This window comes from Anomaloglossus baeobatrachus, chromosome 5 (genome assembly GCF_048569485.1).
Source record: "Anomaloglossus baeobatrachus isolate aAnoBae1 chromosome 5, aAnoBae1.hap1, whole genome shotgun sequence".
NCBI lineage: Eukaryota > Metazoa > Chordata > Amphibia > Anura > Aromobatidae > Anomaloglossus > Anomaloglossus baeobatrachus.
In genome coordinates this window covers 419,362,782-419,376,719 of record NC_134357.1, presented here as the reverse complement: position 1 = coordinate 419,376,719, position 13,938 = coordinate 419,362,782, and the positions used below count along the sequence as shown (strand labels likewise).

General features: G+C 45.0%; 1 protein-coding gene across 1 annotated transcript in view; it reads left to right on the top strand.

The window, feature by feature from the left end:
• Positions 1–13,938, top strand: part of CD79B (CD79b molecule) — a 66,104-nt gene that overhangs the window by 30,495 nt on the left and 21,671 nt on the right. Inside the window, exon 3 of the mRNA XM_075347741.1 lies at positions 8,382–8,672. Coding sequence (XP_075203856.1) covers positions 8,382–8,672 — 291 coding nt within the window. The remainder of the gene's footprint in view (positions 1–8,381; positions 8,673–13,938) is intronic.

Genomic DNA, 13,938 nt, shown 5'->3' with positions numbered 1-13,938 from the left:
GTCCAGGTAGGTTGCACTGGTGGCACCGTCTTGGCTCTGCCACGGGCCTGGAGAGGGGAGTTGAGGGGGACACCCCCTGCAGTCTAGGGGCAGGTGGGGCAGTCGCAGAATTCATCTTACCCCCTCTCCAGGTGCTGCTGGTGGCTGCTCTCCTGGCCTCAGGAGCCCGATTGTTGGTGTAGTCATCGGCCAGGGCAGCTGTAGCCGTGGACCCCTTTGGCTTCTGGTCTCGGATGAACTGGCGGAGATCCTCAGGGCAGTTCCACAAGAGTTGCTCTGTGATGACCACATCTAGGATCTCTGGTCCGGTGGTAAGCTGCAGGCCTTGGGTCCAGTGGTCGGCAGCTCGGGCAAGTGCCCGCCGGTGGTCAGCCCAGGAGTCCTTTGGTCCCTTCTGCAGGGTCCGGAACTTCTTGCGGTAGGACTCCGGAGTGAGGTTGTACTGTTGGATCAGGGCCCGCTTGATGGTGTCGTAGCCCTGATCTGCCTCAGTAGGCAAGTCCCCAAGGATTTCCAGGGCCTTACCCCTTAAACGGGGGGTCAGGTATTTGGCCCACTGGTCCTTGTCCAGATGGTGCTGCAGGCAAGTCCGTTCAAAAGCAGCCAGGAAAGAGTCCAAGTCTCCATCCTTCTCCAGCACTGGGAAGTCCTCAACACGGACCTTTGGAAGTTTGGTGTCTTGAAGGTCACATGTGGCTGATGAGGGCCGGAGCTGAGCTAGCTGCAGCTGGTAGTCACGCTCTGCCTGTTGCTGTCGCTCCGCAGCCTCACGCTCTGCCTGGCGCTCTCGCTCTTTACGCGCTGCCTGCCGCTCCGCAGCCTCAGCCTCACACGCTGCCCTGCGCTCTGCAGCTTCACGTTCTGCCCTGCGCTCTGCCATGAGTTCCTTGTAGCCCTCCCGGTCTCCAGCCTGGAGTAGGGCCATAGCCATTTGAAGAAGGCTATCCGAGCCTCCCAGGCTCGGTGGAATGGCACGTGGTGATCTGCGGCCCGCTGCGGAGCCTGGTGATTCACTGTCCATTGCAGAGCGGAGGGCTGGCATCTGGCTCGTTGAGGACCCTTGGGTGAGCTGCTCCTCATCTTGTCCATAATTGCCAGGTTGTGCAATGTCCTCTGCAGAGCTGTTCTCTGGCGTCGGGCTCTTGGAGGGCTCGTGGACAACCTCCTCATCGTCTCTGGCCTGAGCATCGGCCATTCCTTTGGCTTTGCTCCTGGTGCTCTCAGCCATTGTTGCAGACTTTGGTCACCGACACAGAACTGCCACCTGATGCACCCACACACCTTACAGTACCTGCACTCTGACACTCTAGTGTTGAGCTGGTCTGAAGACCCCAGCAGCTACAGCTGCTGCAGGCAGTCTTTAGTGTCTGGGAGTATGGGTCTCACACTCACACACACTATTATCTCGATCCCACCGCTGCCACCAATATGTCACGAACCACCGGGGGGGTCACTCAGAAATCCCCCGCGCTGGCTACCAGTACGTCACAATCGGGGGGTAACAAGTGGGGGTCACCCCTCCTTTATACCTCCCGACCAACAGACAGAGCACGTGACGCGCTCTCTAGCGCCCCTCTTATAGTCAGGCCAATTATGGAATTGCCCGACAATAAGCAAGGAGGCCGCTATACTACTTATGCCGATTATTGAAGGGTCCCCGGTGAGAGTAGGGTATATATTCCCCCGACCTCCGCGGGCGGAATATATAAAATCTCCCCGAATCTCACTGGCCTCCCCACAATAATCCTTGGCACAACTCGCTGCCACCAACCGCTTCACGGTAACTATTAGCCGAACACACAGACGTGGGATTCAAGATCGAGATAACAGAACAGCCCAAGATTAATTATATAATTTAATCAGTCTAAAGCACACTAGAAACTACAATATATACAATAGGGGATCTACAGAATATACAGTTATGTCAGAGTACAGTTACAGATAAAGCATGGTTTACAAACAGGCATACACAGTTCCAGCAGTTACCTTGTGCGTCTGGCCACAGGGTGGCGCCGTGGACCAGGTTTCTAGGATCCTTCCCACAGATGTTTCCTACACGTGACCCCTGGCGAAAGAACACTGGAAAATGGCCGAAGTAGGGTTATCAACCTGGGCAAATCCAGGTCCCCTCCTACCTTAGTGACCTCACAGGGAAGCACTGCCACTCCCCCTGCATGGAGTCAGAGTAATATCCCAGAAGGGGCTATTACCTGCAACTCCGGACTGGGAGGTCCGATCGGGATGGTTCTGGTGCCATCAGATCCGCCCGGGTCCCCTCTGCATTTTGAGTCCAAGCACGACTCGTTTACCGGACTCCTACTAGCAGTGCTCTATATCTCGCCGCCCCAGGGTGCCATATACACTCCGAGGATATGCACAGATTCGGCTCGAAGTCCCGATTCTAACGATGTAGGGGGTGTATGGCTGAGACGCACGGTAATATCATAACTGGGTATGATATTACGGAGCCAGCAGTATGCTCTCCTGTGGTGATTAGCTTCCTTTTGGTTTTGCCAGGTCACTGTCCACTTTCTTTGATGAGCGGACACAGCTCCCAGGGGCTCTTCCTCTCTCTCTTTGTTTTAGAGGCCTGAGAGAACACTAATCTCCATATCAGAGGAGATGGCTGTTGGAGGTGTAAGTGGAACACAGACCAGTTCCTTTGACACCTATCTGCTAAACAAACCGTTTATCCCTGTGGTAAATTTTCTGATTGAAGGAGTTGTGTGAAGGAAAGGGGGGGTGACACCAGGAGAGGGCTTCCTGACATAACTTGAATATCATGATTTATCGTCATATCTCCGGATTTACCTCACAACACCTACCAATGATTAGGCCCCTGCTGTGATATCGCTAGTCGTTGCCGAATAGTCCAGACCATATTCTTCAAAGGCGCTGTCCTGCTGGGCAGGATGCATCGCTGTGTTTGACGCTGTGTGACAGGGTCCCAGTGATTGCCGCGATCATTATACAGGTCGTGTATCGTTACTGCATCGTTGGTAAGGTCTGACTGTTTGACATCTCACCAGCAACCTCCCAGCAACTTACCAGCGATCCTTATCAGGTGGAATCGTTGTCGGGATCGCTGGTAAGTCGTTGTGTGTGACTGGGCCTTTAGATACAAACCCAAAGATAGCACAAAGGGTCTCAAAATCTTGTCAATATATATCCCTACATTCTGGGTAATACTTCCAATGCCGGATATAATCAGCCTTCCATGTAGCAGTTCCAACCCCTTATGTACCGTCAGGAGACAATAAAAGTTGGGAACCACCGGAGAAGCTGGGAACAAAAAAAAATCGAATTTTATCCCATCAATGAGGTTCCTCTCTCGTGCTCTCAGCATGATGTCCTTGAGTCTGGTACGGTAATCTGAAATAGGGTTACCCCTTAACTTTTCGTAGCTATCTGCACCATTCAAACTTTCAAGGCATATTTCCCTATAATTACTGGCGTCCATGAGTACAACGTTTCCGCCTTTATCGGATTGCTTGATTACAATCTCATTATCCTTTTCCAGGTTAATAAAGCAATCCATCTTGGGTTTTGTCAGGTTAAATTTCCTTTTATGTTTTGCTTTAAGTGACTCCAAATCCCTAGTGACTAAATTACAAAAAATGTCAAAATGATGTTACCTCATTGGTATTAGGTAGCATTTTTTTACTTTTTAACTTCAAATCTGTAAAGGGACCTTTACCCTCATCGTTCGGGTTCTGAAACCCCAGACTGAATAAAAGTCTCACATCTTCGAGCATGTCATCCGGTATCCCTATTTCCTTACAGATTTTTTTATTTTCATTAGAAAAATGCTTCTTCCATTTAAGTTTCCTCGTGAACAGATTCAAATCTTTAGTTGCTTCAAATAGATTAAAATCTGACATGGGCACAAATGATACCCCTTTACTGAGTACCGTCATTTCAGGGGCTGTTAGAACTTTTTATGATAGATTTATTATCTGGGTAGATCCGTTTGTGGGCCTGAGCCTAACGGGTTCTTTTTGCTCCGTAGGAAGTGGCCCTGTTCTAAAAAATGTCCTGAATTTTGTGCACCTCTGTTATGATATCTTCCTCTACCCTTCTGTCTATTTTTCCGATTCCTTCCAACCCCTTCTGTATCCAAAACCTCAGTATCCGTGGATGTACCTTCTGTATCACTAGGTTTGTTGAATCTGTTCACTGGAAAAACGTATGCTTTGTTTTCCCTGAAATCTTGTACGTCCCTTATATAAAATTTGTGTTTTTTCTACTTTAGGTGATATTGGTGTTTCTCTATTATATTTTGCAATGCTGTTTCTTTTATTGCAAACTCTGCCTCACCTGAGAATTTTTTTGTAATTTGTTTGTTCTTTTAATAGGGTATCTAGATTCGCAAAATTCTTTTTTTCTTCCTCTAATAGCAATTCCATCAGTTTTAAGGAACACTCTATCACCTCCTTTTGCCAAGTAGAGATTAATTCAGGATTTTTATACTGGAATTTGAGGACAGGGATATTCTCAAATTTCTGGGTACAATTTTCTCTTTTAAATAACACTCTAAAGATTGAATTTCCCACCAAGAGGTAATTCTGTTTTTGTAAATTTTCGTCAGTTCCCTAAATGCACCATTTATCGAAGGTGTGTATTTCTTCTGAACAAAAATGCCCTCAGAGAAGAAGACCTCTTTTGCCTCTGATGCCCATGTGCTAGTGTCAATTCCTGTCACCAAAAAGCCAGCTATATCCCAATAAATAGCACCAAAAACAGCCACTGGATAGAGTTAGAGAAATTAATTATTGATAAATAATTACCTTGTGCTAGGGGTAGCAGTTTAATATCACGATTCTGATGTATGTGGGAACGTTGATCTGAATCTGCGCATGCGCAGGCTAATGTGTTCCATAAGCTATGTCCCTAGATTACGTGTGCGTCTCATCAGTGGGTGGCCTGGAAATGGGGGCAGGGAACTGATGGGCGGACCGGACGTCACACGCCATGGCGACAGCTAGTATTCTTTTAAAAGAGCGGTGCTTGGCGGCGGCACGGCTGTGCAGCGTTCATGCGCGCCAGGTGTCGGGATTTCAGTAAGTACACTGCTCATAATTACATTGGCCGCGGTTAGCTTTTTTAATTAACGATAGTAAGAGTGAATTTTTCTTATTTACAGCGGCATGTGTCGGTTCTATTCTGGACACGAAGTTATATGTAGACACATTGTCTATTCGCTCTCCTGAAGATGATGAAACTCATCGAGAGTGGAGTCCAGACGTGAATTGTGTTTGTATTACAAATTGGGTTAGATCCTATGTTAATACCTGGGAGGACCGGGGGATCTGATGAATGTCATACTATCTGGCAGTGGAAAAGGGACGAACTATTAGGTCTACTTGAAGACTGGTGAGACAGTTCTCTTTTTTTCCCTCTGATATGAGGTAGATAATGTTCTATGTAAAATTCGCTGCAGATAATTAATGTTACTAATATTGGTGTCCTTGTGTTATGATAAGCCTTAAAAGACTAATAGGCAGCACAAAGGTTAACACCTTAAGATCTGTGGCGCATGCTGCGCATTTTTTTCTTTTCTGTGCTTGGTATTTTAACCATATTTATTAAAACTTAATTTTTAGGCGTCATTATTATTCTATCTTTGCTGGGTTACCTAGCTATTTAGTATTACAACCCCTTTAACTCATTAAATCCTGCTGACAATTTCTAACAGCAGGAGTTAACGTGTGCCAGCGGGGAGCGCGTCATTCCCCTTTCCCTTATCCACCACTCCCAGGCCAGGCGTTCATAGGGAGACAGCATGTGTGATGTACAGAGCAGTGCTGATACCCTGCTCTGCACAGCACAAGCGACTGAAAGATCGCAGCTTCAAGTCCCCTATGGGGACTAGTAAAAACAAAACAAATGTGCAAACAAAAGTTTTTAAAATTATGAAGAAAAAAAACAAAGTTCAAATCACCTCCCTTTTTCCCCATTGAAAATAAAACAAACATTTAAAAAAATACATATACTGTATATGGTATTGACGCATTCAGGAATGTCCGATCTATCAAAATCTAAAATAAAATTAAAATGATTGGTAAACAGCAGAACGAAAAAAAAATCTAAATAATTGCTTTGTTTTGGCAGCCACAATATCACATCTATCCAAAAATGGTATTTGTAAAAACATAAGGTCAAGGCACAAAACATAAGCCATAATACAGCCCAGATCCCTAAAAATGAGAATGTTACGGGTCTCAGAAAACGGCAACAAAAGCTCAATTTTTTTTGACAAATTTTTGCATTTTTTTCACTAATTAATTTTTTTTAAAAACTATAAGTTTGGTATCTACGAACTCATACTAACCTGGGAAATCATATTGGTTGGTCAGTTTTAACATATAGGTAACGTAATAAATAAAAAAATTAAAAATAAATTGTGGAATTGCACTTTTTTGCAATTTCACTGCACTTGGAATTTTTTTCCCAATTTCTAGTAGTACACTATATAGTAGTATTAATGATTTCTTTCAAAATTACAACTCATCCCGCAAAAATACGGTTATATTGATAAAAAATTAAAAAAGTTATGGCTTTTGCAAGAAGGGTAGGAAAAAAAGAAACCGAAAAACAGAAAAATGGCTTGGCGGTGAAGGGGTTAAACAGATTTGAGGGGACACCTGGTCTTCAAGACATAATTAAGGAGGATTTATAGAAGAATTAGGAGTATGAGGTAGAGTGAGTACAGTATCTCGTCAAGTGGAAAGGTTATGGTCCTGAAGATCATCTAGTGAACAAACTGCATCATCAACATCAGAAGGTAGGGACTGCTGAGGATCCAATGGCCTCTTTTTAGAAGAGAGGATACTGTCATGTCTCTGGAATCAATTTTGTGACCTCTTGTTACATGGTCGGTTTCAATCCCTGCTGAGCCACAGTGCTGTCCAATTGCTGATGGTTCTCTTATCTTTGCCTTTCTTCCCTTGCTTTGCAACCAGTCAGGTGCTCTCACTTTTCTGTTTTGTATCTGTCCTATCACATCCCAGGTGGGGCTAATTATATTCATCTTGCACCTGCCTTTTTGCTGGCTACATTTCTAGATGAATTTTAGCTAAGGAGTTTCAGCCCTGCAACAAAGGGATTTTGCCTACTAGAAAATAGTTATGTTACTGCTCTGTGTGTGCTCATTTATCTTGCACACACCTTTCCTATGTCCTCAGATAGGTTGGTGGAAGGTTTCCTTTGCTTTCATTTATATTTCTCCTTTATTCGCACTTGTGCACATGCCTTAAGTTTTCTCACCTTGGGTCCCAGTCTGCACCTGCCAACTAACTTTCTCTCTCTTGTTTAGTTGTATATAGCGGCCTCCACTCTGGTTCCTCAGGAGTAACGAGAATCAGCTGGTTGGCCTTTCAAGGAGCCAGGTCTGAGTTGTGGTTTTTAGTCGCACGGCTATGGATCTTCTAGTCTATACAGGAATCAGTAGAGATTGGGTACGGCTGTTGTGTTGTAGACTATTTCCCCCTTTACCCTTGTTTATGTTAGGTACGTGCATAACAACCATGTTTGCTTCTGAGAAACTCTGGTCTCTAAAAATACACTTTTCATACACAATCATTTGATTTAATTGAAAATTGACCCACCGGCTGTTTTTCATTAGTACCACTTACTTTTACAAACTTTTATTAACCCTTTCACAACTTTTTTTGAAAGGTGTTATAGCCATTAATTTCTAAATGGGTTTATTTTTTCAAATAAAATGGAAAAATGTCTAACTTTCAACTTCTGATCTGTGTTTTATGTTCGTTGGGAATAAAATATGGGTGTGAGAGATTTCCAAATCAGTGCATTTTCAACTTTTTGGGTGTGTAGTATCTATCAAATTAGATTTATCTCAATCTATATATGATTTAAGGACTGGTTCCGGTGAACATATAACAGGGCTCATTTGTTGGGTCAGTGGCCATGGCCGATTTTTAGCGTGGACCAATGGTCTGCGTTAGAAAAAAAAAAAATCACAGTATGCACTACATTAATCCATTTTAATACAATCTTGTGAGATGCTAGCAAAACCCTTGATAGGCTGCACCTCACATCACTACCACTTGGTGATCACATATAAAGCATAAAAGTTTTTTGAGAGAATATTATTAAATATTTATATAGGTTTACAACTGGTAAATTAACAAAGCTTATCTCAGGATATGTTGACGCTAGTGCTGTGGTGGTAGTTGTCCTGCGCAGAATAATTCTGTGGGACCCTTGTGTCATATATTTCACAGATATGCCATCACATATTGTGAAGGGAAAATACTGTAAATATAATATATTATTCCCTTAATACACTGGGCATTACCATCACATACATGACAGATAGCAGCGAGATTGCTCAGTGTTTTTGTCCTTTACTGTTCTAGGGTCGATGATGCAGAGCCCTCGCTTTATTGCTGTGAAAAAAGGTCGCACTGTCACTATACAATGTGGATGTGTGTGGGAATTCCATGCAAATTGCACAGTCTCCTGGTATCGTGGACATCAAAATGGCTCCCTAATCAGCTACCTAGCACCAGATCCTCACATTATATTTGAAGATAATTGTCTGATCATAAAAAATGTTCAAAGAAAGGACAGCGGTGTCTACTTCTGTAAATATAATACAAGTCGAGAGATAAAGCAGTCATCCTGTGGGACAGAGCTGATGATAGTGGGTAAGTCTGAAGTGTAAATTTAATCAAATGAGTACAATTCTGATACAGTACCTTCAGTGGGGAAAATAAGTATTTGATAGTTTGCCGATTTTGCAACTTTTCCCACCAATAAAGAAAGGAGAGGTCTGTAATTTTTATCGTGGGTACATGTCAACTGTGACAGACAAAATAATTAAAAAAAATCCAGAAAATCACATTGTATAATTTTGAAATAATTATTTAGCATTTTATTTCATGAAATAAGTATTTGATAAAATAAAAAAGCAGAACTCAATATTTGCTGCAGAAACCTTTGTTTGCAATTACAGAGGTCAGATGTTTCCTGTAGTTCTTGACCAAGTTTGCATACACTGCAGCAGGGATTTTGGCGCACTCCTCCATACAGATCTTCAGATCTTTGAGGTTTCGAGGCTGTTGCTGAGCAACATTGAGTTTCAGCTCCCTCCAAAGATTTTCTATTGGGTTAGGGTCTGGAGATTGGCTACGCCACTCTAGGACCTTGAAATGCTTCTTATGTAGCCACTCCTTAGTTGCCCTGGCTGTGTTTCAGGTCATTGTCATGCTGGAAGACCCAGCCAGCCATAACGCATCTTCATCGCTCTTAGGGGCACTTTGCACACTACAACATCGCAAGCCGATGCTGCGATGCCGAGCACGATAGTCATCGCCCCCGTCGCAGCTGCGATATCATGGTGATAGCTGCTGTCAGGGCCGGCGTCAGCACCCGGCAAACCCGGGCAAATGCCGGGGCCCTGGAGAGCCGGGGGGGGCCCACTCGGCCTCGTCAGTTCTCCTGTCCCTTGGCCGGGGCCCACTCGCCTTTACAGTTCTGCGGTCCCCGGCCGAGTTCCGGGGACCGCAGTCCTCGGCAGCAATCTGCGGCGCCGTCACTTTAAGGCGCGCAGACATCCTCGTTTGAATTTCACCTGTGGGCGGAGCTACCGCCTTCTCAGTCCCACAGATGAAGGAGGCGAGCTTCTGTCCGGCGCTGTGTGGGCCCCCTCTCCACCGTGACCTAATCGGGTAAGTGCCCTCCCCGCCTCCCCATTATAGGCCCCGGTGAGCTGCTTCTACCCCCTGGATGTATGCCCTGGCCCCTGCCAATGCCCCCACCCGCCGATTCCGCGGGTGTGGGCCCCGCCGAGCCGCGGGTGCTGGCCCCGCCGAGCCGCGGGTGTGGGCCCTGCCGAGCCGCGGGTGCTGCCAGTGCCGCGGGTGTGGGCCCTGCCGAGCCGCGGGTGCTGCCAGTGCCGCGGGTGCTGTACCCGCCGAGCCGCGGGTGCTGCCAGTGCCGCGGGTGCTGTACCCGCCGAGCCGCGGGTGCTGGCCCCGCCGAGCCGCGGGTGTGGGCCCTGCCGAGCCGCGGGTGTGGGCCCCGCCGAGCCGCGGGTGCTGCCGCTGGTGCTGTCCCCGCCAAGCCGCGGGTGTGGGCCCCACAGAGCAGCAGAGTTGTGTGCATTTGTCTGAATGTAGCAGAGTTGTATGTGTTTGTCTGAATGTAGCAGAGTTGTATGTGTTTGTCTGTATGTAGCAGAGTTGTATGTGTTTGTATGTAGCAGAGTTGTGTGTGTTTGTCTGTATGTAGCAGAGTTGTATGTGTTTGTATGTAGCAGAGTTGTGTGTGTTTGTCTGTATGTAGCAGAGTTGTATGTGTTTGTATGTAGCAGAGTTTTATGTGTTTGTCTGTATGTAGCAGAGTTGTATGTGTTTGTCTGTATGTAGCAGAGTTGTATGTGTTTGTATGTAGCAGAGTTGTATGTGTTTGTCTGTATGTAGCAGAGTTGTGTGTTTGTCTGTATGTAGCAGAGTTGTATGTGTTTGTCTGTATGTAGCAGAGTTGTATGTGTTTGTCTGTATGTAGCAGAGTTGTATGTGTTTGTCTGTATGTAGCAGAGTTGTGTTTGTCTGAATGTAGCAGAGTTGTGTGCATTTGTCTGAATGTAGCAGAGTTGTATGTGTTTGTATGTAGCAGAGTTGTATGTGTTTGTCTGTATGTAGCAGAGTTTGTGTGTGTGTTTGTCTGTATGTAGCAGAGCTGTATGTGTTTGTATGTAGCAGAGTTGTATGTGTTTGTCTGTATGTAGCAGAGTTGTGTGTGTGTGTCTGTCTGTATGCAGCAGACATGTGTGTGTGTGTGTGTGTGTGTCTGTAAGTGTATATGACTGTATATATTTGTCTGTTTATATGTATTTTTGTGAGTTTGTCTTTAAATATGTACATGTTCGTATCGGTGTCTGTGTGTGGATGGGGCCCACTGGGACTCTTCCGCCCGGGGCCCACAAAAACCTGGAGCCGGCCCTGGCTGCTGTAGCGAACATTATCGCTATGGCAGCTTCACATGCACTCACATGCCCTGCGACGTTGCTCTAGCTGGCAAACCGCCTCCTTTCTAAGGGGGCGGGTCGTGCGGCGTCATAGCGACGTCACACGGCAGGCGGCTAATAGAAGCGGAGGGGCGGAGATGATCGGGACGTAAACATCCCGCCCACCTCCTTCCTTCCGCATAGCCAGCCGGGACGCAGGTTGGAGATGTTCCTCGCTCCTGCGGCTTCACACACAGCGATGTGTGCTGCCGCAGGAACGAGGAACAACATCGTAACATCGGTCTTTCCCAATTCATGGAAATGACCGACGCTACATCGATGATACAATTACGACGCTTTTGTGCTCGTTAATCGTATCAAAAATGCTTTACACACGATGTCGAGAGCGACACCGGAAGTGCGTCACTTTCGATTTGACCCCACCGACATCGCACCTGCGATGTCGTAGTGTGCAAAGTGCCCCTTACTGAGGGAAGGAGGTTCTTGGCCAAAAAAATCGCAATACATAACCCCATTCATCCTCCTTTCAATATGGTGCTGCTGTCCTGTCTCTTTTTCAAAAAATCACCCACAAATTTTGATACTTCCATCCCCATGCTTCATGGTTGGGATGGTGTTCTTGAGGGTTGTACTGATCCTTCTTCCTCCAAACACGGCGAATGGAGTTGATACCAAAAAGTTAAATTTTAGTCTCATCTGACCTAATGATCTTCTCCCATGCCTCCTCTGGATCATCCAGATGGTCATTGGTGAACTTCAAATGGGCCTGGACATGTGCTGGCATGATCAGGAGGACCTTGCGTGCCCTGACGGATTTTAAAGCATGATGGCGTAGTGTGTTACTAACGGTAAGCTTTGAGACTGTGGTAACAGCTCACTTCAGGTTATTGACCAGCTCCTCCCGTGCAGTTCTGGGCTTATTCCTGACCTTTCTCAGAAATATCCTTACCCCATGAGGCGAGATCTTGCATGGAGCAGCAGACCAACTTAGATTGACAGTCATCTTGTGTTTCTTCCTTTTTCTAATAATTGCACCAACAGTTGGTTCCTTCTAACCAAGCTGATTGTCTATTGTCTTGTAGCCCATCCCAACCTTGTGCAGGTCTACAGTTTTGTCCCTGGTGCCCTTAGGCAGTCTTTGGTGAAGAGGCTGGAGTGTGATTGATTGTGTGAACAGGTATCTTCTATACAGGGAACAAGTTCAAACAGGTAATGAGTGCAGAGTAGGAGTCACAGGTGAGAGCCAGAATTGTTCCTGGATGGTAGGTGATCATATACTCATTTTATGCAATAAAATGCAAACTAATATTTAAAAAATCATACAAAGTGATTTTCTAGATTTTTCATTCTGTCTGTCCCAGTTGAAGTGTACCTGCGATAAAAAATACAGACCTCTCCATTCTTTGTAGGTGGGAAAACTTGCAGAATTGTCAACCAGCAGCACTGTAAAAGCAACTCTAGATTATAATATAAAATTTTGTTCAAGGTCAGTACAAGTATTGTAATGTACAGTGGACGAAATAAGTATTGACCATGTCACCAGTTTTCTAGGTAAATATATTTCTAAAGGTGCTAGTGACATGAATTTCTCAACAGATGTCGGTAACAACCCATCCAGGGAAAGAAACCAAACCATAGATATCCATACATTAAGTTATATGTAATAATGAGAAATGACACATGGAAAAAATATTGAACACATGAAGAAAGAGGTGCAAAAAGCCGTGAAAAGTCACGACGTCAGCTGAAATCTATTAGTAATAAAAAAAGCAATTTTGCCACTTAGTGAAAAATAGTATCAGCTGGTTTAGCTGATGGTCTATAAAAAGTGTCTCATTACCAAGGTGCCACACAAGAAACATGTCATGATCAGTAAAACCAGTGAGCTGTCTCAAGACCTTCGCAACTTTACTGTTGAAAAACATACTGATGACATTGATTACAGAAGAATTTCAAAACGAATGAAGGTTTCAGTGAGCACTGTCGGAACCATAATCCGAAAGTGGAAAGAACATCATTTCACCATAAACCGTCCACGACCAGTTGCTCTCCAGAATCCACAATCCTCGACATGGCAATTGCAACATCAAGAAGGAGAGTTTTGGAAATCATACGATCGATAAATATGTTGCTAATATGCAAATGATGAAATGATGAAAAGCTGTAAGCAGAATTTTCAAAACATTTCTGATTTAACTACGGAGTATGAGCGCTTTGTGCAGAAATCCCCACTGCTATCAATGGTTATATAAAGAACATTCTGCCACACTGAATGCACTTGGGCATGCAAATCATCAAAATCCACTGCTGGCAGCTTCCTATGCAATAGCAGACTAATGATGATCCAGATGTGCTTGATGATAGACAAGTTTGGAGACGCTGCAGGTCATGGTAGCACATTTAAGCCATAAAAGGTACTCACAGTAGTACCAGCAATATGCGGCCTGGTGTTGCCGTGTTGAAAAATGGCTCCTGAAACACCCTTGGAGAAATGGGTGTATACATACACAAAGAAGGAACAGAATACACATTTCTCCTGCAGTGGCTAATGCAGGAATATGTAGTATTATATGAGGCTTATTTTAGAAAAAGGAAGCCGTATAAGACATGGTGGGGTTGAGTTCTTTAGAGTGATAGCTGCTTTATTAAGAAGCTGTGCACATTGGCTATGAGAGGTAGGGTCCCAAGTAGAAGACTTCACACCCACCCTGACAACTCCTTTAAGTATATATATTCTCATACATACAGTTGAGTCATGTCAGCTCATGAGCATTGACGCAAACAGAGTTTCAATTAACACACCTCATGTATCAGAATTTCTCCGAGCCAAAAGAAGGGGCATAGCATCTGGTAGAAAAAAATCCCACTGGTGCTTTTGTTTTAGGGATGTTGGAGGACCGTATAGATTTTTACACACGGATAAGGTACACAACACAGGGTTT